The 27,557-nt window shown below is 56.2% G+C and overlaps 1 protein-coding gene across 1 annotated transcript; it reads right to left on the bottom strand.

Annotated features, from left to right (window-relative positions):
• Positions 1 to 574: 574 nt before the first annotated feature.
• On the bottom strand, positions 575 to 27,194 carry DRP2 (dystrophin related protein 2). The gene is made up of 24 exons (XM_065689254.1): positions 27,145 to 27,194; positions 19,753 to 19,906; positions 14,774 to 14,907; positions 13,869 to 14,025; positions 13,174 to 13,294; positions 12,467 to 12,735; positions 11,836 to 11,982; positions 11,268 to 11,346; positions 10,091 to 10,151; positions 9,620 to 9,681; positions 9,303 to 9,377; positions 8,405 to 8,606; positions 8,132 to 8,217; positions 7,284 to 7,441; positions 7,000 to 7,166; positions 6,637 to 6,748; positions 6,125 to 6,261; positions 5,780 to 5,845; positions 5,099 to 5,164; positions 4,699 to 4,842; positions 3,889 to 4,126; positions 3,634 to 3,754; positions 3,408 to 3,494; positions 575 to 2,620 (listed from the first exon to the last, which is right to left on the bottom strand). The coding sequence occupies exons 2-24, from the start codon at positions 19,858 to 19,860 to the stop codon at positions 2,601 to 2,603; spliced, it is 2,817 nt and encodes a 938-aa protein (XP_065545326.1). The 5' UTR covers positions 19,861 to 19,906; positions 27,145 to 27,194; the 3' UTR covers positions 575 to 2,600.
• Positions 27,195 to 27,557: the final 363 nt, after the last annotated feature.

The following is a 27,557-nucleotide window of genomic DNA, read 5'->3' as shown; positions in this document are numbered from 1 at the left end:
GGGGTGAGAGCAGGTCCAGCCCTACAAGGGTCAGTCCTGGCCCGGCTCCATGTGGCAGCTGAGGCTGGACTGCACCCTGTGGGGCAGGGAGCCCCCAGCCCTGCCCTGGGCTATGAACCAGCTGAGCCCTCACTGTGCCATGGAGACACAGGGAACATGGGGCGAAAGGACCCGGACACCTCTGGGCCCTGGAGACCTAATGGGGCTCCAAGGAGAAAACATGGAGGGAGGGGACTGCCCATCCAGCATCCCTCTGCTGCCTGCATCCTTTCTGGGCCTGAAGGGTTTCCCAGTGCATATACTCCCAGGGGAGGAAGGACTGCCCCCACACAGGCCCTGTCCCAGGCTGCCACATGGCCCTGGGCAGAGCCTGCTGGAAGGGGATGAAGGAAGATGGTGGCTGGGGGACACATCTGTATCCAGGGAGCCCAGGGCTCCTGCTCTGCTTCAGATGGTGTGGACACAGGGATATCTGTGTCCCAGCAGCCCTGCAGGAGCAGTGCCAGGGTGGCACGGTGCTGGCAGCTGCCCTGACTCAGCCGAGGTGCATGGACAGAAGAGGCCAGAGCACTGATCCGGGTCTCAGTATGAGTACAAATTTATTCTCCTTCCAGAGCAGCGATGCACGAAGCAGAGAGGACAGCAGCACCACGGTTACCAGAGCATTAGCCAGCCTGCTCCCCTCCCTGCCGCATCCCAGCTCCCAAACACAGCCCTGTGGTACCCAGTACTGGCACCAGGGCCAGCTGCTCTGCCCTCATCCTGCCTTTTCCTTCCTTCAGCTCCCCTCTGGCTGCATACTCCCAGCCTCATCCTCAGGCCAAAACCTCGCTCCTCCCCATATCCGCCAGTCCTGCCCTTAGGATAACAGGAAACCCAGCCAGGTCTCACAGGCTGGAACACGGTCCCTTCACCGCAGCCGAACACACAGCGTGCTTACAGCCAGCCTAGCATCAATGCCACCACTACTGCACAGCTGCTGCCCGCCTGGGTGTGATAAGGGACAGCAGGGACAGCAACTCGCACTGCTGCCAGTGGACGCTGCAGCGCAACACCCCAAAAACCAGCCGTAGGGCTCACACTGCCCCATCCCAGCTGGGGGCACTGCTTCACACCTCTGCCAGCACTGCCTTGGTCCAGACCTCCCAAACAGCTCACACCACATCCCACCCCGGTCCGCTACAACAGCCCCATCCCTGTCCTCGCAGCAAGCCCTGCTTTGGGCAGGATGCTTCACACCAGCACCTGCCTTGCCCGGCCCTATCCCTAGGGCTCAGGCATCTCATCGCTGTGTCCCCAGAGCACCAGGGCCACCTCAGCCCCACTCTGGGCACCCCTCAGCACCTGACTCTACCTCTTCCTCGACATAACACAGCAAGAGACAGCCAGCCTGAGGGAGCCCTTGGGACCAGCAGCACCACCGCGCTGCCGCCCATTGCAGAGCAGCCTCCTCCCTGCTGCCCGGTTCCGAGTGCCTCCAGCCCCTCTGCCCAGCTCAGACTGAAGGACAGCAGCAGGGCAGCTGCTTTGGGGTGGCAAGGAAGTGCCCTGCCTGTCCTGCTGCCTGCCTGCACTGCTCCTGCAGCACAGCTCGGTGTCCTGGAGGCCCCAGGGCTGGAGCTATGGCTGGAGAAGCCCCTTCCTGAAGCACGGTTGGCTGCAGGAGCCAAGGCTTCCCAGGGATGGACTCGGGTCCGGGCAGGACATGCTCTCTGTGCCACAGCAAAGGCACAGCTCCCCAGCGAACCAGGCAGGACAGGATACCTGCTGCTGGTCCATCCCTCCACTGAGCTCCCCCAGCAGCAGCCCTGCTCCAAGGCAGCATCAGCAGCAGGGAAGGTGCTGGTCCCCGCAGGAGCAAGGCTGGGCTGGACTGAAAGTGAAGGGCAGCTGCACTTACAGTATTAGAATTTAATGGAGTGAGTCCATGAGAGTATTTAAGTACAGAATATATATATATATAACATACAGAAATATATGCAAATTAGATGATAAGGCTCTGTTATAAAGACCATCTCAAGATAAGGCTACTAGCTGGGCTGAAGCTCTCACATGGACTCATCCCTACTCCATAAACCTCCCAGCCTCTCCCTACCAGGCAACACGAGCCTGGCTGGCTGCAGAGCCCTGGCTGGCAGAGAGAGTTCAATCCGTAAGGCTGGCAGCTGGATGCTGTTAGAGAGCTCTTGTAAAACCTGGGTGCCTCCAGGAGTGTTTTGGTGCCCATAAACCTGGAGCAGAGCTGAAGAGCAGTGGGATGCTGAGCTCTGCATCCCCCGAGGGCTGTGGGGAAAGGCAGCAGCCTGCAAGTGCCAGGGGAGACAGGCAGCTTCTGCTGCTTCAGTTCTTCCTTCTGACCCTTTCCACCCAGGCCTGGGCACTGTGGCTGCAACCAAGCCAGCTTCCTGGGAGCCCACAGTCCCGCTCCTGCCTGGCCTGTGTTCCCCTGAGATCTCCTGGGACTGGCAAGTGTCCTGCACAACCGGCTCGCAGGGAGTCTGCGCGAGGTCTGCTGCAGCACAAGGAGCGTGGCAGGGAGGGGAAGGGGAGGAAAGCAGCCAGGTAGCTGGTTAGGAAAAGCCTCTGGCTCGCAGGAGGTGTTAGATAAGGGAGGTCATACCTGGAAGAGAAACACAGAGGTCAGGACAACAAGACCTGGAGCCACCTGGTTAGAACTGGGCTGCTGCAGAGCCAAGGAGGATCAGGCTCAGGGATGGCAGAAAGCAGGCCAGGGGATGGGCAGAGAGGGGAGCTCCCCCGTGTGTGTTAGTGCTGGCACCAAGCAATGCCTCCCTCAGCACACGCATGGGCAGCTTGGGCGCAGGACCAAGTGCTGCTCCTGGGATGGAGCACAGAGGGACAGCAATAAAACCAACACCAAAACCCACTGGGCAGGTTAAGTGCCATCCTCGTGTATCCCCCAGTCCCCATCCCTGCTGTGCAGAGATGTCCATGAGCAGCAAGGGGAGCTCGCACCATTGTTTCCATCTCGCCCAGTAACTAGGGCCTCGACGTGTCCTGGAGAGGGGTCTGGACAGGGATGGAGCAAAGAGGTGGCTCAAGGCAGTCACTGCAGACTCGATGCTGGCAGGTCTGTCCATCTCTGCCGTGGGGAGCCCTGCAGGGTGCAGGGTCCCGAGCAGGGCAGAGGCTGCCTTGTGGCTTATTGGGGGGGTTTATTTGGTCCATACTCTTGGCAGCATCTCCTTGCAGGTATAAAACCTCCTCACCCTCTCTGTGCCCAGGCCAACACCAGTCCCAGCAGCACTCTGACAGCAGAGCTCTTGGCTGCAGGCGTTGCAGGGGGCTGGCCATCACAGAGAAGCTGGGATTGGGACGGGGCTCCATGGGGAAACCTCATCTGAGGGAGCAGTAAGAGGCCAGAGAGGGGGATTTCACTCGGGTACCTCGAGAGTTGGGGAAGGCGCTGCGCAGCTTCTCCATGATGTCTTCCAGGCACACGCTGACCTCCTGGGTTTTGGCTTCCACCTCATCTGCAGCAGGACAGAGGGCAGGGGCTGAGCAGTGCCATGGGCATCCCCCTCTGTCCAGCATTCCTGCAGGATGGCAGGGCCCGGGCAGCTTCCTGCAGCATTGACCCAAGGGGGAGCTCAGCTCAGCCCCAGCCCTCACCGGCAGTTTCAGTGTCAGGGGTGTTGTGCTCTCTCTCCTTTGCCTGGCTGCCTTCAGACTGATGTGGAGATGAAGCCAAGGAAGAGGCTGCTGAACCGTTGCCCTCTGACTCTGCTGGAGGCTGGCGAGAGAAGGGGAATTGTCACAGCTCTGTCCTTGTCCTCCCCCAGTTCCCTCCATCCCTTTCTGCCAGCTCCGTTATGGCAAAGCCCACCCCGAAGGATGGGCTTCCCTGCATCCTTGCTCCGACGGTACCTGCAGCAGCAGCTCCCTCAGCCGGTGCAGCTGGGACTCCAGCTGCTTGTTGTGGTCCTCCAGGATCTGCATGCGGGTCTCCAGGCGGCTCTTGTGCTGCCGGAGGATTCGTGCTTCCGCCAGGAGCTCATCGTTACATGGGTCTTGCATGGATTCGGGGGAGCTTGTAGCCAAGGTTGGAGACTCCACCGCCTCATCGTGCTGCCACTTCAAACGTCTCAGCTCTCCCTGGAGGATCCTGCGGGATAGCCTGCATCAGCATCACCGCTCTCCTCAGAGACAAGGCACCCCTGGAGCCTTTGCTGTGAAGCTTGAGGACCAGCACGCTCCCGGACCCTGTCCCTGCACCGCAGGGTAGCGTTCCTGCAGCTCTGCCCCGCTTACAAAGAGCCATGCAACCGCTTCCTAAGAGGCTGAGGGCAAGGGAAAGCATCACCTCCTCCTGAGCCGATCTGCCCTGCCTAGAGCCTCACTGCAAGTGATCCAGAGCAGCACCACCACTGTTTGTGAGGGGCTCAGGGGAAGACAGCAGTGCCCTGGGCTCACTTCAGCCACCTTGGGGTTCAGGAGGGGAGCAGGTTCTGGGCAGGGGCAGGAACATTTTGGGTCTTCTGCCTCCCTCAGAGAGCACACCCTGAGTGCTTCACATCCAGTGAAGGTTTCAGGGCTCCAAACCAGCCCACCCAGCTCCTCCAATCCCTCCTCCAGCCCCAGCAGCTGTCCCCGGCTCCACTCTGAGCTCTGCCAGGCTCCTCCAGCCCCTTTCCCTTAGGCTATAACCCCCCCTTTCAGAGTTGCCCATGCCCCTACCTGTTCTCGTCCTCTAAGTGGGCCAGGATTCGCTCCAGCTCTCCCTTGTCGTCCATGTTGAGGCTTCCTGGCACGGGCTGGCTGCCCCCGGGCTCTCTGTCAGTGATGGGGCTGGAATGGCGCAGCAGGTACTGGTCCTCGTCCCTGTTGCGCAGGGGGAGAAACACCTTAGTGAGAAACACCAGTCCCATAGGATTTGTGTGCTCGTGGGGAAGGACAGCCCGGAGGGAGGTGGGCTCATATGGGAGCTTCTTGTGGCTGCTATCACAAGTGACCCTTTGGTAGCCAAGGACCTCAGGCTCAAAGGAGCTGGGAAGGAAAGCATCTCTGTGCCCTGGCTAGGCAGGGATGGAGCCACAGGAGCCCTGATTCAGCAGGAGGGAAAGGAGGCGGAACTCACAGGCTATCATCAGGGGACAGGCTGTCACTGAAGAAGGAACAATTCTGGCTTTCCATCTCTGCAAGCCTGGAGGAAAGAGAAATGGGATCAGATGTGGTGACAGACACCTTGAACGTCTGCTTAATGCACCCTACTTACAGCAGCCCCCGCCAGACCCCTCTCTGCCATGCAGCCAGCTCAGCATCGTCTCGCATAACCAGAGGGGTGGAAGCGTGCGCTGAGCTACATGAGCTGCAGGCTCCCTGTGCTCCTCAGGTCCTCACACTCTGCCTGCACCCATGCTGAGGGCAGAGGTGTTACAGACCGCAGGGCAGCAGCACTGGGGAGCACATGGGCAGAGCAAGGTGCTGGGGAACCCGTCCACCAGCTCATACTGAGAAAAGAGCAGGAGGCTGCATGGAGGCTGCTTCAACACCAAGACATCAGCTGTCAAATGCATGGTGTTTGCTGCCAATTTGTGTGGCATCAGCCACATCCCAGGCAGGAGCAAAGCGGTGCGGGCAGGTCTGCCTGGCCCTGCAGCTGCCTCTTCCCATCACACTGCAGCCAACCCCATGTGCTGGGAAGCACGGAGGGGGCTGCAGGCAGCAGGAGCTCGCTGTACATGTGCCCTGAAGCCCCTCCGCACCCATCAGGGCCACAGTCCATGCCCTGGCATGGCAGCAGTGCCCATGGTGATACCTGCTGGCAAAGTGCTCTATCCGGGAGTGGGTATCGGCATGCGGCAGCATCGGGGAGGAGGCTGGTCTGGAAGAGACGCACACCGGTCAGCAAGGCCGGGCAGCCCTCCCTCAGAGCTCAGCCTCGGAGGAGCTGCCCTGGACTGAGAAGAGCCAGGGATAGGTTGGAGAGGGAGACTGAAACCTCTGCTCCAGCAAGAACTAGGAGCTGTATCACCCCCAGAGCAAGCACCCGCGCCAACCCTCCCATGGGAGCCCTGTCTTGCAGCTAAGAAGCTGCTTCCATCTATAGAGCTCACACATGAGATAGGATCAAGAGACACAGCCCGGGGCGCAGCCAACTCACGTCTCGGAGAAGTCAGCCTCAAGGACGGACTGGACGGGCAGGTAACCTCTCTGCGGGTGCTTGCTGAAGTACTGCTTGGACCGAAACTTGTTCTTCAGCGTTGTGGCGAAGTCCCTCATGTTCTCACTGGATGTGGTCTGCAGAGACACAGACATTGCCAAGGTGCTGCTTAACGAAAAGTGGGGACCGCAGCAGGGAGAACTCCCTTCAGGCTGCACACGAGCTCCATGGAGGAAGAGGCAGACACAACCGAGGAAGCAAGGAGGGCGCATGGCAGTTCTCTCAGCCTGTCATTGGGCCTGGCACAAGCCAAGCTGGCCATAGCTGGGCACCCATCGTGCTCACCAGGAGCCCCAGAACAGCAGGGACACAGGCAGCCTTCAGCATGCAGAGGGGAGCAGAAACATACAAAGGGATTCACTTCTGGGGCTGCACCAGCCTCAACATCACAAGGCTGCTGCTGTCAATGGGGACGTGCTCGGAGCCAACACCAGCCCAGCCCAGCCGCATACCGGGGTGTAGTACTCCATGATGGGGTAGTGCAGCTTGTTGCCCTTGCTGGCTCGTCCAGTGAGGAAGCAAGTCTGGCAGATATCCACATTGAACTGCTTCAGGCTCCGATACCTGGGGAGATCAAGAGGCTGTAAGGGAGGCAGGGAGGCAGCAAAACCAGATCAGCAGGGGACAGAGATGGTTTGTTTTGCTCTTGCACCCCATTAAACCCACAGTACTGATGGCTGAAGTGCCCAGAAAAGCATCCTGCTCCCTCCCCCCTGCTGGCACCCTGCCTGAAGCACTGCTGCGGCAGAGCAATAGCACAGAGCTAATTCAGCTCCATCCACTTCCCCAGGGGGTCGAGGTATCACAGCCCCTACCTGAAGCCTTTGATGGGGCACTGCCGGCAGACTGAGCACTTGGTCTGATGCTTCACCTGCTCAGCCATGGTGACCCGATGCAGCACCGCCAGCCACACCATGGACTGCGGCTCCAGGTTGGCCCACTCCAGGAACTGGGATACCTCGATGGCGGGCTTCCCGTTGCTCTGGCAGGGGAGAGGAAGGGGCTGCTGTGATGGGGTGCGAGCTCCTCACCACCTCTGGAGCCTGTCCCCAGCACAGCTGCTGCAGAGGGGACATCCCGGCCACATCACCCTACTCACGAAGCGGAAGCAGCTGCGGATGCTGGGCTCCACGTTGCTGCCTCCGAACGCCGCCACTTCCCCCAGCTGGCGCGGGACCTGGATGGCCTCGTGGAGCAGGACGCCGAGGTGCCGCTGGTCACACAGCCCCCCGGCGCTGGCCACTTGGCTGAAGAGATCTGCGGCAGGACACACGCACACAGAGCCCCGTTACACACGTGGGTGATGCCTGACACAATGGGCAGGATGCAGGCGCGGGGCGGGGGGTGCGTGGATTAGACCAGGGAGCTCGCATAAGAGACAGAAACAGATCTATGGTTAAATAACCTTTACCAGTACCCTTCCAGCTCCCAATAAGCAGGAGCCTAGGGTCTTCTTGAGATTACATCCATCACTTCTTCAAGAGCCACAGCTGGCCTGTCCTCTGTGAAGCTGCCCAATCCCTTTATTTAACCGCTTGATTCTTCCTGTGCTAACCCCTCTGTAGTATCCCATGGCAGAAAGTACCATGGTTAAAATGCAGGAAGCAAAGGGGCTTCCTTGGTTGAAACCCCAACTGTGCAGCCCCCGGTGTATCCCTTCTGGGAAGCGCTGGATAAGTGTTGCCTGTTTGCCTTCTCTGCACTGTTCCTTATAGTGCTATGCAAGCAAGATCACCATAGCACCAGTTAGTCTGCAAAAATGCCTTCTGATTTAGGTGGCATAGGAGGAAGGGAGACAAAGGTGGTGATGCAAGCGTATTAGTCACTGCAGGATAGCTGCTCCTCTGCTCTTTCTGGGCAAAGAAGGGCTAAGCCAGGAAACAAAAGCACTCCTGCTTTCCCCAGCTTACTGCACATCGGACCCTGAGGAAGCAGGCAGGGACTCACACTGGAACTTCTCCTTGACCTCTGTCCCGCACAGACATGCAATCCCCGTCTTGAAGGAGAGAGCCCTCATCTTCCCACTGCGGCCACTGCAAGGCGAGACATTGCACAGGTTTGCTGCTGTTCTGGAGGGGTTTGGATGCAGGGGGTCAGCAAGGCAAGCATGCCCCTCGCCGGTGGCCAGGGCCACCCTGCAGCACTGCCAGCTGGAAGAGCAACACAGGGGTTTCCTTCCGAGCACAGCAGCCCCACAGCACAGGGGATGCAGATCGGTACCTGTCAAAGACATTGAGCAGCCAGTTGAGGCTCATGTCCACGCAGAGCGGCACGTTGACCAGGATGCCCCGCTCCTCCTCCAGCCTCTCATAGAGGGCGGTCAGGCAGTGGATGACCTCCACCACGTCCATCGCTCGGTCGCTGGGCTGCAGGTCGTGCTCATTGAAGATTTCCAAGGCTGTGGCCAGGGTCACCATATCCACTGTGCAGAAAGCATGGGCAGCAGCATCAGAGACAGAGAGGGAAACAGGAGAGGTGAGACACAAGAAGAGGGAGAGGCAACCCTGTCCTGAGCAGTGTAAGAGCCACTGTGGTGGGGGAGATGCTGGCAGGATGGGCACAGCTCCCAGAATTGCTCTTACCCACAAACCCATCCCAAAATGCCCACATAGAATCACAGAAGGGTTTGGAGAGGACCTTAAAGCTCATCCAGCTCCAGCCCCCTGGCGCGGGCTGGGACACCTTTCAGCTGGAGTTTTACCAACATAAGTGAGGTTTACTGGTTCCCTTCCTCCTCTTTAACTAACGGAGCTCTCCCTGCCCCTGCCAACAAGGTTGGTTTCTGCTCTCAGTTACATCCATGGCTTCTCTTAGAGCTCCTGGGTGAGGCCCTGCCTGATCCCACAGCTTTGTAACTCGGAGCTGGACCACTTTGTTCTCAAATACCTTTGACTAATACCTGCCCTTGAGGCATTTACACCCTAAGCCTGCAAAGAAAGGCGCTGGCACAGTGGATTTGCTCAGCTTCCCAGCCACGGGCTCATCTTCCTAGCGCTTCTTGCCTCAGCTACCTGTCCCCTGGTGGGCTCCTGCCTTTGATGTGCTGTTAAAAGCTTGTGTTAGTTTAATGCCTTTATCGAGTGAAACCCAGCAGGAGGAAAATGCTTCCAGCACTCACATCTCAAGGCTTTTTGTACCCGTCGCAGCTTCATAGCCGTCCGATACGCTGAGAACTTGATGTTGTTCAAATCCGCTGCAATAACACAGGAAAAGAATGAAACTGCAGCTCCACATCCTCATCTCCAGGGCAATGAGCAGCAGCTGCAGGTCCCAGGCACCAGCCCCACCACCAGAAGCAGAGAGTGTGTGGGAGAGGGAGAGGCAGAGCCTGGCAGGGGGGTGCTCCCCATTGCTTTGGGGGTCCCTGTGCCGCAGAGGGCTGGGGGGATCTCTTACAGCACCCCACACTGAATGGCTTTGTGGCAGGCTCCTTACCCAGCGTCTGGTACAGCTCCGTCATCTTTGGGTGGTCCCAGCACGTTGTCTGGGCCTGGTGGCTGGAAGGGAAATAGAAGGAAGCCAAAAGTCAAACTGGGAATTAAGCAGCTGCCTCATTAAGCAGATTGCTAAAGAGACCCCGCCAGCCCCAGGAGCGAGTCCCCCAGTGCCTGCACATGCTGGGGCTGCTGCACCGCAGTGAGCACTGCCCAGCCACAGCAGCATGCAGGATGCCCACAGGAGGATGCCCCCATTTGCTACCAGCCCTCCACTCCTTCCAGCCGTTGCTCCCCCTCCTCTGGGGCACCTCTGCAGGCAGGGAAAGCCTGGTTCTGCCCGGCTGGGGGCAACACGCTTCACCGGAGGTCAGTGCTCAGAGCAGCCTGCTCACTGCCCCCCTCTCCTCACTGGTCCCCAGTTCCTGTTCGCACCGGAGCAGAGCAAACCGCTGGCTGGGAGCACACTCACTTGATGTAGTATGGCACTTTGTTGGGGGAAATGGCTCGCTCCCAGGGAACCTGCACAGAGGCTGCAAGCAGAGAGACACAGATCTCAGACCAACACCAAATGCTCCTTTAGGCTGATGCTGTTTCTGGCGAAAGCCCAGCAGGACCTTGTCAGCAGGAGGGTGCCTCTGCAGAGGCTCTGCCTTCCTAAATCACCAGCTGGGGGTGCTGGAGAAGATGCTACCTCTAAGAGACACAAGACTGCTGGTCTTGTTAGGGGCATCTTGCCTCTCTTGAGATGGGCTCTGAATCTGGCTGAGCTCAGAACTCAGCAAGAGACACTTCATGATGCTTTTGATGGTACCCAAGGCAATGCTGTGGTCACCAGTGGGATTTGGGCACACACACAGCACTGCCTGTTATGGCCAGGCTTGGGCACCCACAGCATCCGCTGTTTCCATTACTCATGCTATGTGTGTCAGCTGCAGTATCTCAGGAAGACGAGGACTCATCCCATACCAGCTGCCTGCCACCCTATGTTTGTTATCTAGAGGATGAAAGCCCTTTTATCACCCTCAGCTATTTTCCCTTGTCACAGGCAGCTTATCAATTCCAGCAACTGGGAAAGTTGTTCTTACTTTCAGATAGGAAGACATGGTCTGCATATAAACACAGGCCAACAAACCCCATTGATACCTGGAGACCCTGCAGGGCTCCGTATTTCCAAGGGTGAACTCCACAACCTGTTACCCATCCTTTGCAGATCTGAGAGCCATCAGCAGCTCAGGCATGTGGGAACAGCATCCCTCTGCTGCGCCATGTGAATGCAACCCTCCTTAACACGCACATTCATGACCTCCAAATGATTAACACCATAGGGCTCTGCCCTTTCCTCATAGCTGTTGCCTGCCTACCCAATCTCTGAGGCTGTCACAGTCCCAGCATCATCTGGGAGCTGCATTCTGAAGGGGAGCCACACTCATGTCGCACCCTTGGTCCCCAAGGTGAGGTTGCACAATGTTAACTCTGGGAGATGCTTCCTGCGCTGGTTCTGGGCACTGAGCCCTTTTCCAGCTGTGCGTGTGGCTCTGGGCTCAGCAAGAGGGCTCTGCACCCCATTCTCCTGTGCCACAGCCCATGCTGAGCCACCCTGCAGAGGCAGCCTCAAGGTGGGAAGCCAGGAGGACCCGCTCACGTACAGGAGAGGAAGTGCTGGGAGCCTGGTCCGAAGTCCCGGTGGGCATCTTGGAGCTGCTTCAGGCGTTCGTTTATGGAGGCCTGGAGAATGGGACAGAAGGACTCAGTGGCAGCCCACTGTGCTTGTGGACGGACTCAGACATGCCCCAGCACGCAGGCCCTCTTCCTTCCTCACCTGCCTTGGTATCTGCATTCCCTGGTCTGCTCAGCCCTCTCCATCTCCTCCCACAGACTGAGGCAGCACAAGCCACATCTCCAGCTCACCTGTATCCATATCTTGACAGATATCAAAGCAGCCACAGTTGGTGCTGACTCATCCCCATCAGATCCTGATTCTCCTCAGAGAACATCCTTGTTCTTCCCATCTCCTTTTCCTGCTCAGGACCTCTATAGATTTACCAGCCCTTTTCCTCACACCGAACTGATGCTCTCCCTCTGGGAACACCAGCTGCGTCATCCCTGCTGTGCCAAGCCTTACTTATCATCCCTGAAGCTCAGCAGCAAGAGCCCTTCCCCAGCATCCTCCCACCTGTGGTTTATTTGCAGTGCTTGGTCCTGACTCCTTCCCACCTGCAGCTGCTTCCAGCGTGTGTTGATCTGCTCCAGGGTACGGGAATTCTCCATGGATAAGTGGACATCTGAGATGGCAAGCTGGTGTGCAAGGTCATTGACCACTTTCACCCCGTCCTTCATGGGGGAGAGCTCCTCTTTGAACAGCTGGAGCCCCGTGCCCAGGGCAACAGGCACAGAGCAGGGCAAGAAGGAAAAGAAGCAGGAGAGCAATCAGGACTTGGATCTGATTCCTGTGTACAAGCTAAGGTGGGCGAGTGGCTGTCAGGACACTGCTGACCGAGCCTCCACAGAGTACCTCAGCAGAGGAAAACCAAACCCCAGCCAGGCTGGAGATCACTCACATTGACTGAGAAGTGGAATATGAGCAGCAGCCCACCTATGCTGAGCCATATACTGTGTCAGGCTGTCCCTTGACAAGGTGCTCAGCACAGCCAATTGCTTGGACATTGTGGGACAAATCCACCCTCACAAAGCTAGGGAGCTGTCAAAGGGAGGACCTGCCCCTGAGACCCCAAGTAAGGAGGCTGCAGTGGGCTGAGCTGTCAGGCAAGGCAATGCTGCCCTCCTGGCAAGCAGCATCTCATCCCCTCTGCAGTGAAGGCTGGAGCCTTCTCAGAGCCAGAAGTACCTTGGTCGACTGGATGTGCTCTGGCAAGGAGTCAATGAAGAGGTCCCCAATGGGTTCCCAGGTTTCATGCACGCTTTCAGCCTGGTCCAGTGTAGTGCTGAGCTCCTCCATGGCCCCTTTAATCTCCAGGAGCTGCTCCAGTGTCCGTTCAATGTGTCGGTGCTGGTCCACGCAGCGCGCTGTGAGCTTCTCCCATAGCTCGCTGGCCACATTCGCCTGCTTCCAGACAAAGCGGCTGATGTTCTGGATGCGGTGCCGGGGAGACACATCTGTGAACAGAGCGAAAAGTGAGAGCTCAGCCCAAAGGAGAGTGGGCAAGAGATGGAGGGAGGGCAGGGGAAAGGGAGATTAAATAAACCTAAGGAAAACTGGAAAGAGGGAGGGAAACCAAGTGATAATAGGATCCATCTCTGCACCAACTCCTCAAAAACCTACCCCAGAGCACATCTGATACTGCCCAGTAAGATGTACCCATCATTGGCTCCATCAACAGCCTCTGCCTTTGCCTAGGACAGAAGCACTGCTCTCTGCCAGCCTGTCCTTTGGCCAGAGGGCTGGGAACAGCCTGCTGCATGACGGCATGAGGCAGAGCACTGATGTGCCACTTCGTGCCACACCAACCACTTGCCACTTCCACTCCATCCTCTTCAGTCCAACCCAGGAGAAGCTGTGCTATGGGTGAACAAGGAAAGGGGCCCTCCACAGACCTTTGCTTTCTGAAGTTGGTTCTTCTAATTCCTCAAACGGATGCTGGGAAAGGAAGGCCTGTGCTGACTCCAAGACAGAGTAAATGTACGGTCCCCGAGACTTCACTTCCTCCATGAAAGCCTGGGGAGCAGAGCACAGAGACAGCAGGCTCAGCTGGAGAAAGGACAGCCAAATGCTGCAGCGATTTATTCCCTCCAGAGCCCAAACCTCACTGGAGACACGGAGAGGAGTTAACAGAGAAGTATTTCTGCAGTCTGGGGACGGAATGACCACCTGCAAGAAGGTGGCTCCTGCAGAGGTCTGCACTGCAGCTTTGCTGGAGGCAGAGCAGTGTGCTCAGGGGGGTTTGTTGAGCCAAGGCCATGCAAAATGAAATGCTTTATTGATGATGCTTTCATAGGCACTGCTTGGAGACTCTCCTTATGCAGCAAGAGCGTGGTCACGCAAACATTCATCCCAGCAGCTGTTTGGCTGCTGGAGGAGCAAGGGGAGGACCAGCAGGATGTGCCAAAGCAGCACATCAGCCAGGGGCAGGGGGCTTCAGAGACAGGCTGGTTTGGGATGTCCTCTCCTCACCATGGTGGACTCACGTCTGTGGGCACTGGCAGTGACATGAGGCAGGGGTCCCGGTGCCCCGGGACCTGCAGCTCATCACGGCAGTGACCGGTGTCAGGGGAGGCGCGAGGGCACGTACCGCGTGGGTCTCCTTCTCCTGCTGCACCAGGACAACGTCCCCCCGCAGGGGCAGCTGTGCCGAGAGCTCCTCATCCTTCTGCCCCAGCCAGTCTATGATCTCCTGGAGAGGCACCTGCAGCTTCCCACTGTGGTCGGAAAAGGCCTCCAGCCGAGCCCTGGCAGCAGAGCAAGGACAGCAGGACAGCGGTCAGATGGACAGGAAAGGAGCAGGCTCCCTGGGATGCACAGCACTGCTGCTGGGGTGATCTCAGGACACACACGACCCCACCAGGGACTGGCATGGGCTGTGCGTGACCCTCAGTGAGCACAGGCACTGCACCACCAGGTAGGGTGAAGCATGGAGGCACTGGGGAGAGGAAACTGCAGAGCAAGGGACAGAGTGACTGCATTTGCCTGTGGGTCGGGGCTGTGCTCGAGCACAGGGGGCTTGGCTCAGCATTTACATGACTGGGCAGCTTCCAGGAGCTTTGCGCTGAGGCAGGAGACAATTAACATGCCCCAGTTAAAGGCTGCATTGTGCTGGCTCTGGAGCTGCAACCTCTGATGGCCTGGAAGTCACGTTCCCCCTGTGCAGTGGAGGTGGCTCCCAGCAAAGGGACAAGTGCAGTGGAGGTGGCAGCAAGGCAATGGGGCACAAAGAGACAAGACAGCAGAGGCAGAAGGCGGAGAAAGCAGAGGAAAGCAAGAGCAGGAGTGAAGGAGGGGAGGGAGAGGATGGGATGGGTGGAAATGGAGGCGATGCTTTCCAGCACAAGGAGAAAGACCCAGAGGTCTGTGGACAAGAGGGGAAACCAAGCCAAGGTCACTGAACTCATGTGGCTCATCAAGCAAACAGGTTCAGGCCCTCCTGCCAAGCACCTGCAGCAGGCAGCCCTGGGCTTGGCTCCGGGCAGGAACCCTTACCGCAGGCTGTGGGATTTCTTCTTGATCTCGTTCCAGCAAAGATTCATCTCCAGAGGGGCCCGCGGCCCTGCAGCACCGCTCACAGCCCAGGGCGTTACACACGAGGGTCCTGCGCCATCCTGTGAGGCTTCAACCTGGGCAGAAACAGAACCAGGCTGCATCCAGAGAGCGCTGGCCTATGCTTATGGCACTTGCCTGGGGACACCTACCCTGCCCATTCCTCACCCTGCCTGGCTTTCCAGCCTGCGAGGGGCTGCCCTGCTCCCAGAGGGGTCTGTGGAGGAAGGATGCAGTGCCAGCTCCAGCCGCACCATGAGCAAAGGCTGAAGGAAGAGCTCAGCGCACATCTCTGTTCTGCAGGATCTCTGCTCATCACTTAGCCAGCAATGAACTTATCTCACTGTTAGGGTTTAAATCAGAGCTGCCCCTTGTGTGTTGCAGTCCCTGCAGGGCTAACAGTGATGTCTTTCCATGCCATACACACTGATGTGCCTTTGAGAAAAGGAAAGCACCATGGGTCCTGTTGTTCCTAGGACCAAGGGGACCTGCCAACCTCTTCTGTGCCATCCCCAGTACTGGGAGCTGCCACCTGCTCCTCTACAGAAGCACAAGGATATTCCCTGCCTGCACAGGAGATCTCAAATGCTGCTGTTCCTCCACAGATGCTGCTTCTCCCTCGCAGCTCTCCAGAACGGGCAGTGGTGAGAAGGATGCTCTGAGCAGATGGCAGCAAAGCCTAACCCAGCCACACAACGGAAGCTCATCAGTCAGCCTGGAAAACCGGGTGCTGATCCCTGGACAACAAATCCTCAGGGGATGGGGCAGAAATCTTCCCCTAAGCCCTTAGCACTCTATCATGCTCCTTCTCGCGATGCCAATGAAGACACCATTGTACTTGCTGGCAACAGCACCACACACCAGCAGGACAAGCAGCATCTCATACGGACTCAGCGGGTGAGGGGGGATTTCCTCTCCAAGAGCACTAGTTGTGCAAAGCACAGGGACACATCTCATCTCCACAAGTGAGACGTTGATGTGCTTTGTTAGGGAAATGGCAGCATTTCGATCTAATGCTACTTTGATACTAGAGCTCATTTGTGATAATTATCCCCAGGTGATTAATCAACCATAATTAACTGCATTAGCACTTTCTAAACAGCGCATACAACAGGCACCCCTTTGCCAGGGAAGGGCAGCTGCCACTGGGGAGGAGCAGCAGCTCTTCCAAGGGAAATGTGCAGATACTTGTCCTGTCCAAAGGCTCCCAGAGATGACAAGGGGACAAATCCAGCTAAGCCAAGGGTAATAATAGGCAGGAGGAACCCACCAGACAAGGAGCTTGTCCTCACAGCTAAACCAATGCCCCCTCCATGATAGTTCTCTCCCCAAGACTGGTTCTAAGTTTGATTCATCCCAAACCACCTGACACCAGCCTGTTCTCTGCCTCCCCATCCTGCCGCTCTGGGAGCACCCAGGAAACAGAGAAAACTGTGACCCACGGAGTTCAGGGGAAACTTGGGGCCGTGAATAATAACCTGCTCCAGCTAAAACTGCTGCTTGCACATAGACAAGTCAATACTCTGCATGGGCACATCCTCCTGAGCCTGAAGCAGGTCATCCTCACAGCCCTGCCAGGGAACACCCAGCCCTCCCCTCTATCCCAGGGGAAACCAAAGGAGGAATCAGCTCTACCTGGGTGCAAGGGCACAGCTCAGCAAACAGCACAGCCCTCCCAGCCTCGTTTAGGAAGTTAAAAGCCCACCAAGCCTACAACTCGCAGCCCATGCCCAGCAGGTGAGCCAGTGACAGCGGCCAAGCATCTGCTCCCCCGGGACAAAGCCCCTTCAAGCGAGCAGAGGGGAAAAGCAGGGCTTTCCCTCCGAGCATCCCTGAAGCATCCCCTCCCCAGAGCCCCGGGAGCCGCATTCCCGCTCCACCCTTGAACGCGATTCCAGGCGCCTCTACCTGCGCTTCGCCTCAGATCCGCCGCAGGGCCGCTCAGCGCCCTTGGGAGAGCGGGCATCGCCTCCCACCCCTCCGGGTGCTGCCTGGCAGCACCCGGCAGGGAAGGAGACGGGCACCGTGTGCCCAGCAGAGCAGCCCGAGCACTGACCCCCCAGGAATGCGGCGGGGGGCGGCGGCGCCTCGCAGCCAGCCTCAATCCCGGCTTTGTCTGGTGGCATTCCGGCAGCCTCCAACCTGCCTTAACCCCGCTGCTGCCACCGGGGCTGCCTGCAAAGCACGAAGGGGGCAGAGGTCTGCAGGGCATCCCAGTGTGGGAAAGCTCCGTGCAGGAAGCTGGCCCTGTACGGGTGGGGTGTTCCAGGAACTAAGGAAAACGCATCCCTGCGAGGGCATGGCAAAGGTGATGGTGGGGCTGGGATGGGGCGACAAGCAGAGACCTTGCCCTCAGGTGCTGGAGCGCACGCAGGGCAGATGGGGTTTGACAGGGAAGAGATTGACCCAGGGAACGGTCCCCAGAGAGCTCTGGATGCCTGGAAAGGAAATAGTCACATTCTTGAGACCCAAGAAACTAGAGATGCCCTCCTTGCCCCCCACGTGCCCCAGCCCAGCGCTGGATGCCAGCACAGATGTTTCTGCCCGCCTGGACTGGGTGCAAGTGGCTTGTTTTTGCCAGAAGGCTCTGGGCTGGCTCCTTGTGCCCCCCGCAGTCCTGACGCCCAGCATTGTTCCCGTGCTCTCCTCCACCTACAGGGAGGGAATCAAAAGCTCCCTCTATCTCTCCTTCTCTTTCCCCTCCTTCCCTGCCTGCACATCTGGCAGCTGCTGTCCCTCCCTCCCTCTGGGACCAGCACCAGCCTCTTCTCCCACCACCTCCCAGGCTGGACTGATGGAGAACCATCTCCCAGACTGGGGAAAGAGTCTCCAGCAAGGCCAGGACACAGCTAAGGATGGGATCCTTATTATCCTGGGCTGCACCAAAAGGAGCGTGACCAGCAGGTCGAAGGAGGTGATCCTGCCCCTCTGCTCTGCTCTTGTGAGCCCTCACCTGGAGCATTGTGTGCAGTTCTGGTGTCCTCAACATAAAAAGGACATGGAACTGCTGGAACAAGTCCAGAGGAGGCCACGAGGATGATCAGGGGCTGGAGCACCTCCCGTATGAAGACAGGCTGAGGAAGTTGGGGCTGTTCAGCCTGGAGAAGAGAAGCTGCGTGGGGACCTCAGAGCAGCCTTCCAGTGTGTGAAAGGGGGCTATAGGGATGCTGGGGAGGGACTCTTCATTAGGGGCTGTAGTGACAGGACAAGGGATAACGGGTTAAAACTTAAACAGGGGCAGTTTAGATTGGATATAAGGGGGAAGTTCTTTACTGTGAGGGTGGTGAGGCACTGGAATGGGTTGCCCAAGGAAGCTGTAAATGCTCCATCCCTGGCAGTGTTCAAGGCCAGGCTGGACAGAGCCTTGGGTGCCCTGGTTTAGTGTGAGGTGTCCCTGCCCATGGCAGGGGATTGGAGCTGGATGATCTTAAGGTCCCTTCCAACCCAAACCATTCTGTGATTCTATCTCTGCAGCCTGCAGGGAGCTTTCAGAACAAGCAAGGACAAGAGGAGAGTGCTGCTTCCTGGCAACACCTTCACCCGTGAGCAGGAGGGCACTGCCGACCCTTTGCATGAGTCAGGCTGTCATTAACACTGCAGGAGCCAGCAGGCACATGGTGCACAGCACCCAACATGCTGATGCCCACACAGCACAAAGCCAGGCTTAGGCAGGGACTGGGGGAAACCAGTGCTGGATATGACCTGAGCTGAGGCTGTCTGCACCCTCCCTGTGTGCCACTGTCTTGCTGGTGGGTCCCATGGGGTGTTCTGTACCAGCTCCCCTCTCCCAGCAGCCCCCATAGGGTTCTGACCCCATTGTTAGAGGCTTAGACTGCTCAGGCAGCTCAGGAGGGCATTTGCTCATCTTGTTCTATTCCGTTCCTTTCTCGCTCCGTTTGCTGGGCTGTTCATTAACCACCCATGCATTGGCCTGGTAGCAGCTCTCCAACACAGGGCAAATAAGCCCTGGCTCAGCTACCAACAGCCTGCCCCAGCTGCAAGCCTCGTCCTTACCCGCTGGAGCCACTCCAGAGACAGCTCTGCCACCTTCCTGCATACCCCTGTTGCTCTCTGGGGCGGGATGAGTCCACGCTGATGGAAGCCAGGGAGCAGCCCCAGCCTCAGCCTTTGCTCTTCATGTTGAAGCACAACGAAGGAAAAGAGGCAGAGCCAGGCCCTCATTCCCCCTAGGAGAACTTTGGCTCCATCCATCAGTCTCTTGTCAGGCGAGAGGCACCCTGGGGCAGCAGCTACAGGCAGCAAAGGGGAAGCCGTGCTCCAGCGTTCCCCCAGCCTTGCTGTCCTGGGTGACTCGGAGCAAGGTGCTCAACCAGCGTGTGGCTGCTCAGTGCGGAGCACGGGCAGCTCTGCGGACACTCACAGCGCACCTTCCCCTTCCCCTCCCCTCCGCACTGCCGCTCACCCAGGGACCTTCTCCTCCCTGCCTGGCTCCGGTGAGGAGCCTGGGCTGGCCTGGAGACCAGCAGTGTGAGCACCCACTCGCCATAGACGTTAGACCAGAAAGAGGTCAGATTCCTCCTCTGCACACAGCGTTTGCCAGGGGCTTATTTCCAAGCTGTTCTCTGCAACCAGGGAAGTGAGAAACCTACATTTTCAGCAGAAGCTGATGCTCTTCCAGACTTACAGGAAAAGAATAAACCCAACAAAGAGCTGCGAACAGTGGCCTCTTCCTCTTCATTTTGAAGCAGGCTTGAAACGCTGCTCTGCAGGTTGCCTCTCTTCCTCTACTTTGGGAAACGCTTGGCAGCCAAAATGCTTGAGGAGAGCCAATGCTCTCATTAAGTGCGAGCAGATGGGGGCCTGGAGCTAGCAGCTTTCCCTTCCACCAGGAGCAGAGGTCCCAGCTTGCTCCACATATACTTGCAACCACAGCAAGCAAGGCTCCCAGACCCAGCTCTTACCTGAGACAGCACACGGGCAGTGCTGCTGCGCTGTACCTGCTCTGTGTCGTGCCACTCAGGACATTGTGGGAGGGCATAGGGCCATTCCTGCATCACCAGGGGCTGCATCAGAGCCGATGTTCATGGGGATGGAGACAGCTCTGGGCACGAGCACCTGAAAAGCAGCGTCAGAGTCCCAGGGTCAGCTTGCACCTCCTCCTGGAGCTGACCCCCTCCCCTTTGTGCTGCCTTCACAAAGCCTAAAGGATGCTTTTTCTTAATACGTTTGTACTGAAGCCGCAGTCTTTTTAAATGTCCAGCTCTTTTATGTGCATCCAGTTACACAATTGGCTGCGATTGGATTTGGTGTCAGCCAGTCCCACACTGCAGTTTTAAGAGGGTTGGGTTTCTTGAACTACAGGAGATACCCAGGGTTTAATGGAAGAGGGGAGGGAGGATCTCACTGCCATGACCACTGTCCTGGTTTCAGCTGGGAGAGTCAATTTGCTTCCTAGTAGCTGCTGTAGTACTGTGGGGCTTTTTTAATCCAGGACAACCACTTATGTGGAGACAAAAGAGATACATTTACATAACAAACAATATTTTCAAACATGACATTTTATCCTTTTATGTTCAGAAGGAAAACTGCCTGGAGCTGCACAGTCCCCATGCGTGCATCTCACACTGCCATCATCTGCCTTGTTAGGAGTTCGAGCTCATTATAAAACTCTCTTTTTAACTCCATTTGTAGAATTGTCTCACCCAAAAAGCCACTTAGCTGTGGCCCCTTGTCTATTCTATGGATGGGAAACACGACCTTTGGTCACAGTGCTGCTTTTTGTGGTGTTTGGACTCTGAAGAGAGTAAACAGTGATTTATCCCACTGCCAGCATCACCCCAGCTTTACAGAAAACCACAAGACAATAAAGCCCAGAGAAAAGGGTGCAGGATATTTACCTGAATCTGGCAAATCACAGTCCCTCAACTCTACATCTGGCCAGTGGCAGTGCTGTGAAAGGAGCTAAGCACCAGCATGTTCACGGCAGGATGGGGACCTCAAAGCGGTGACCACCATGAAGGGCTTTGCCCAGCCAGACTCCGCACATGTGAGGTCAGATGAGCAAATCAAGAGTGATGCTCTGAATACTGCCTGTGATGGGTCACAGGGTGGTGCTGAGGGACTGTGCTGTCTCCTACCCAACACACTGCCTAACGCGGTGACTGTCACCTGGCTCCGCAGCCAGACCGCCCGTCCAAGAGGAGATGGGGCTGCTTCCAAGGTACACACGGAGCAATACTGCTGGGAGAAGGCTCCTGGCTCTTTCAAACCCGCTTGGACCAGCTGAGAAACCTCCTGCTTGTCCCTGGCAGGGCAGGAGAGGCAGCGTGTCCTGCAGTCACACTGAGAAAGCCTCAGGCCATGGTGCACATTGCCCATCTCTCACCCTGTCACATCCCTTGCTCCCCTGCCTGAGCTTTAGCTGCCTCTCCCCCTCCATCACACACATTAAGAGCACAGCTTATCCTGTTATGGGTGGTTTTAATCCCTGCGCAGTTTGCACAGCCATAATTCTCTCCCTCTCCAGCAGAACAGCCTGTGTTGAGCTCTCCAACAACATGTTGTTAATCCAAGTCTGGTTTCCTACCCCTCCTGCCCATTGGCAAGATGAACATCACAGGCTGTGCAATGCAGCACCCTTGCTCTGCTGCTGCCCCATGCAGGCATATGAACAGTTATAGATTACAGGGACTTCAAATCCACCCAGCCTCATGGGGCAGCTCCAAAGGCACAGGGGGTGATTTCTGCCTTTGACAGTGGGTAACACCATGTCCTATTCCTCCAAGGCTTGTGCTATCTGGGGTCTGAGCTGACCCTGATGCTCTAAGCGACCTCTGGCTGAGGCTCAACCCAGCAGAGATCAATTCTCAAGGCATGAAAAGTCACTCGAAGCCTCCATCAGAGGAATGCCATTGGTCTCCAGCACCACACACAGCGGCAAAAGAGGACATTTGATGGGAGAGAGACAGACAACCAGGCGGTGGGGCACGACTGCAAGCAAACCACCAGCTAGGTATGATCCCTTGCCAGATTCCCTGCTATTACAGGAGCCAGGCTTTTGATCTGCTCTGCTCCTCTGCCACAGCACACAAAATAGCTCCAGCTCTTGCACTGTTATTTCAGTGCTTCAGTACAGCACCATGTCTGGGCGCTGCAGCATGGGGATGGACCTTTTGTGGGGGCTTCCCAGCTATTCCCTGGTGCACGCAGCTGTCAAGAGCAGGACCTGTGATCCACCTTGCTTCTCCCAAAGCAGCTTTCCCCTCTGCACTCTGCTCTAGGTTGGTGCTGGAGACCCAGCGAGCTACAGCCAATGGACAACATCAACCACAAAAAGATGAGAGTGTTGGCATCTAAAACTGCCCTCCCTGCAGCCTGACACAAGCCTGTACTTGAAAAGGAGTTGAAAACTCTTCCTTGAAGACCTGGTGTAATCAGGCAGTGCCATCAGATTGAAAGTGCGGTTGGTCCCCTGGCACGTTTCTGTGCAAGCAGTCAAAACCTCAGGGCCCATGTGAGCAGGAGGAGGAGGAGATCACAAGGAGCAGTCTTAGCGTGACCACAGAGCAGGCACTGAGGCATTACACCCATACAATGGGGGCAGCAAGAAGTGAAAGCTTTCCCGATGGTGTCCCTCACATGATCTTTGCTGGAGGTTCCCCCTCCAGGCCCAAAGGTGACCTCCTCAGAAGGGTCTAATCCCCTGTTACAAGGTGCTGGTTTGCATCGTCCCACATGAAAAACATCCAGCTCTTGCCTCTGCTCCCATTACATCTTAGGAAACAAAGCATTAGACATTTCACAGCGCTGCGTTACGGCTCCCACTTTAATAACCAGGGCACAACTGGAGACCATGACGATCCCCTGGTTGAAAAATAAGAAAGCCAAAAACCTTGCTGTTACATTTCAGCAGCTGAATGCTTTAGGGGCTATTAGGCATTAGGGTGCATTCCAAACAAAGCAGTTGCCTTTTTCCTCTTCCTACCTGAGCCGTACCTGTTACTAATTCAGCACTGGAGACCCCGGCTCTGCTCTCCAGGCAGTCTGACAAATGCAGCTGGAATGGCCATTGCCCATCCTGCTTCAGCTCTGTCACACAAGTTAGTGCTCTGCTCAGTGACCTCTGCTTTCTTCCTACAGACCCACTGTAGCAGCAGCAGTGGCTGGCTGGAGAGGCAGCGCTCACGTGTATGGGTTATGCCCCATCTCCTGCAGCATCTCTTCTCCATCCCAGCCAGCAGGAAGGTGACAGCTTCCCACCAGTGCTCATCCTGCATGGGGTATTTCTGCTGGTTCACTGCAGTTGGTTAAAAGCCTCCTCATGCAAACCCTCCCAAACACCAAGGGAATTCACCCTACAGCTGACCTGCGTCGCTAAAGGTAACCTGAGGGACCTGCAACAGAAGCCCAATGTTGGATGTTGAATTTCGAGCTCTCGACCGCATGTAACAGCAGCAAATACAGCGTTTAGGTCGAGAGGTCTCTCGATCACAAGGTTTCTGCTTTGAATTGCTAATTTCTCCCAAAACGTTCTTTCCAGACGGAAACTTCCCACTTCAGATCTTGGCCTATAAGGAAAAAATACGGCAGCGCTCTAAGGAAAGGCAGCTTAGCCTTTGTCCCCACGAGGGGAATGGAAATACAAACACATTCCCTGCTGCTAGAAATGTTAATGGCTTTGTTGTCGTTTAACTTCCTGCACAAGAGAAGCTAAAGCTCAGTGTGCTCCGTGGCCTTTAAGGGGAAAGGTGGGAGGCTTGTGGATGTTTCGAAGTTCAGCTCCCATGTAAATGCTCACAACGGGAGCATTCCCAAGCTGGCAGACAGCAGGGCTCCCTCAACAGCGCAATAGCACATCCTGTCCCAGCAAAAATTGTATCCTACACATGCTGAGTAAATAGTTTAAGCCTGGGATTGAGGGCCAGCAGACCTACTTCCCAAGACCCCATTAGGTCAAGGTTTGTTGAGAGAGAAGGAAGAGAAGTCTTTGTCCCACTGGGACCAAGCATACAAACAGCACAACCTTCTTGGAGCACGGGCCCTTGGTCTCCACCTCTTTACAAACCAGGAGCAGATACCCAAACACAGGTTCTCGGTTGCTCCTGTGTGCAAGGAAAGGGGAACAGGACTATCAGCAACCTGCCACATCAGCGGGCATTTACAACCCTGTCACCCAAGGGCTAAAAACCCCAGATGCCAAAGCTGCAGCTGGGCCTCACATTGCACTGTCACCTAAGTGCCAGGTCCCCTCGCTCCTTACAATGAAGGGTCCTTCAGCTAAGCAGCTCTCCTTAAGAAGTGACATAAAACCTTTGCTGTATCTGGTAGGGAGCAAGCGGCACAGGAGGTGCCCCCATCACTGTGGGTGGCTGATGTGGGGCACTCACACTCAATGAGCTGCATTCTTAAATGACCACTTAGACTTTGAGCTCACGGCCAAACGTCATTTTAGCTCTATGGATACAGAGGTGCCACAGAAGCAGCATCTCTCCCACTGGCTCATTCACTTGCCGTTTTCCAAGCCAAAGAATAGGCAACTGCACACAGAAACTGAAGCTGAAAGATGCCACCAGTCAGCCTTGCACCAGGAACCTGGGACAATGATGTGCCCAGCTAACCAGGTGAGTGCGCAGCCCCAGCATGGCCATGCAGAACTGACTGCTCCTTGCTCTGCTTAAAAATAACCTGTGGGAATTCATTTAGGAAGGCGGCAATGTAAATGTCTTTCACATGTTTCAGGCTCCCAGCTGGGTTTTAAGCTGCTCTCTCCAAAACTCGCTTGCCAGCGGATTCTTCCCATCCTTTCCCCTCCTCTTTCCTTTAGAGAAGTACTGCAGATGATTACCTGAGCACCTTGAGGACCCAGCTGCAGACACAAAGCCCTGCAGTGCTGGACACGAGGAGCTGCTGTCTGATAGACCTGACAGACAAAAGGAGCAAACATCTTCCAGCCTTCCAAAAAGGGGCAGTGGAGAGGGGGGAATAACGTGGTTATTAACTGAAAGAAGGTTGCAGCAGCCATAAAAACTGAACCCAGTTCTTCAGGTTCAGTTGTAGCCCTGAAACCTGCCCATTCAAACCCACTAAAAACCCTTGAGTTTTGTCTTTGTCTTTCTCCTCCAAGAAGCTCAACTTTTCCTTCCCTGCTGCTAGAGGCAGGAAACAGCCTTGCTGCACTGTGGAAAACACATCACCCGTTTGCCATCCTATGCAACTGATGAGCAGCAGTGGGAAGAGCCCACTCGTCTCACAGCGATAGCCAAGGTAACGCTGTCCTAACTCTTGGCTTCCTTGCTGATTTGTTCCTCTTTCTCAGTGTCAAACTAACATCTTTCTCTGTACTGAATATTCTGCCTGGCCCACAACAAGCTTGTCTTTATAAAAACCTCCCTGTCAAAGCATGGGGTTCTCTGGCCTTCTGAGGCCATGCATTTTGTAAGCAGGCTGTGTGCCACATGAAGTCACATTTCCTTTCCTTTCGTGAGATGTACCAGAGTGAGCTTTTTCTTATGTTAAGGGAAGCAGAAAAGGAAGATGGGATGGGGCTATTTTGGCTCAGTTCTGAAAAGCTCAGTTTCACCTTTATACACCTGTGAAAATGAGGGGGTTTTGAAGTCTACATTCTGTCTTGGTTTAGGAGACTTAAAATTCCTCCTCTATCATCCAGCCCAAAAAGGAGGCCTTGAATATACTTCTCGAAGTAGGATTACAGCCAGAAGTTCACCATATGCCTCCAGAAATCAGCGCTTTTGTTTGCATCCATTCGTTTAATCCCTTCCCCATCTCACTGCGTTTAGTTCTGGAAAGAGTCACTCTGACCTGAACAACCCCATTCGTGGTTACAGTCCTGGCCTCTTTCAGTGAGTTGGATTGATCCAGCTCAGGTACTAATCCAGACAGAGCTGGTCCTCATCTTAATTACTTCAGTTAACAAAGAGGACCTGAACACAGCATCACATCACAGCACCCACTCCAACACTTTCCCACCCCAGCGCTCCAGGCACCCACGTTCCTGGGCCCAGTGCTGCGAAGCATGATAGTTTGGAATCACACGTCTATAGTCCAGTGCCTTCCCAAAGTGCCAGCACAAGCTCGTTGGCACCAGAGCCCTGCCTAGCCCATTCCTGCAGCAGAGGAGAAAGCAGCTTTGAGCATAGGGAGGCAGGGGAGGATGCGAGACGGCACCGGAGCCATGGCAGGCACACAGCTGGAAAAACAGGAACGCTCCCAGCACAGCCGAGCCTTGTAACTGGGACTCCTCACAGTGCAGGCTGCTGTGGTCGGGCAGCAAAGGCCATTAAAGAGAGCAACCACACAAGGACTCTCCTGGCTCCAGAGAGGTCGGTGAGCAGCAGGGGGGAAGGTGTGAAGGGCCTGGGGTGAGGGTGCAGGGAACACACAGACTGAGAAGGATTGTACTGGAATTCTGGGTTTCAGTGCTAAATTAAACCCCAACCAAGCATCGGTTTGTCCCTCGCACAGCATTTAAAGGTAACTGCTCCACACCCTGCATGGATGGGCAATCTCAGATAGGATGCTGGCAATGCCACCAGCGGAGCTCCGTTCCTGCCATGCCAGAGGAAAGACTGAAGGGAATGGGCTGGACTGGGAGCCAGCAATAACCTGTCCTGCAACCCAGCACTGAACCCTGGGGAAGCACTGCCCAGGCTGCCCTGTCTGGCATGGAGAGGGAGGGAGGCTGCTGAGCCCTGGGGAGCAGGAGAGGTCCCGTGCTTCCTGCAGGTGGTTCTGCAGCCAGCCACTTCAAAGGGAAGGTCAGCGGTGGCAATATGAGGCCTTGAGAGAGGAGGAGGATGAGCAAGTGAAAGGGATTGGGGAGAAGCTGGGGGAGGGGAGAGCAGACACAAAGGAGCAAAGCTGGACTGTGAAAGGTAGGGAATGGAAAGGGTAGGCTGGAGCTAGTCTGATCCCAGCTTATACTCAGGTCCCTGCCTTGCCCTGCTGTCTGATCCTCCCAGGAGGATGCTGGAAGACCACCACACACCCTCCCCAGAGCCGAGTGACTAAGCCTCCAGCAAAGAATCAAAGCCGGTGAAATCGGGGTGCTGGTTACTGTTGTTTGCCTTGGGAATCCACATCACTCACTGCTTCCCAGCCTCTCCCTTGTGGAAGCAGCCTTGTCCACCTCTCTTGCTCCAGCTGTGTCCCCCCGATACCCTTCTATTCTTCTCTGCAAGTTTCCTCGCCCGCACATACACAGTGTTACTGTGAAGGGATGTACACATACACGCACACCCAAAGACACATTTGCAAGGTTATCAATCTGTCGATACCTTCCCTTTTCCCAGCCCACCTAGGATCCGAGTGGGAAACGAATCCTAGTCATGGCCTACCTTCCAAGTCCACCAGGTCTGAGACGCGGCCGCCGGGCTTCAGGAGCAGGGACTGGGGCTGCCTGTGAATCAGCAAAGGAGTCCCTGTGACAGGGATGCATGCTGAGGCTGGGCGCTGCTGCCTGCACGCTCCCTGCTTCTCCTCCTCCACCGACCGCACTGCTGTGTTGCTATGCAATCACATCACCAGGAGTAACAGCATCCCTCCGAGCCTCCAAAGAGATACCCTTGACTCGGAAAACACAGGGGGAACAAGGACGATCCCACAAAGCGCCCGGCCCTTTGGAGGTCTCCTTGGCTGGCAATCGATTCAGAGGAGGGGAGGGAAAAGAGGGGAGATGCAAAGACAGACACAGGAGGAGGAGACAAAACACATGGAAAGGGAGAAAGAAAAGGGAGGGGGAGAGAAACAG

The sequence above is a fragment of the Lathamus discolor genome, chromosome 9 (assembly GCF_037157495.1).
Source record: "Lathamus discolor isolate bLatDis1 chromosome 9, bLatDis1.hap1, whole genome shotgun sequence".
Classification (NCBI taxonomy): domain Eukaryota; kingdom Metazoa; phylum Chordata; class Aves; order Psittaciformes; family Psittacidae; genus Lathamus; species Lathamus discolor.
This window is presented reverse-complemented; position numbering and strand designations above follow the sequence as displayed.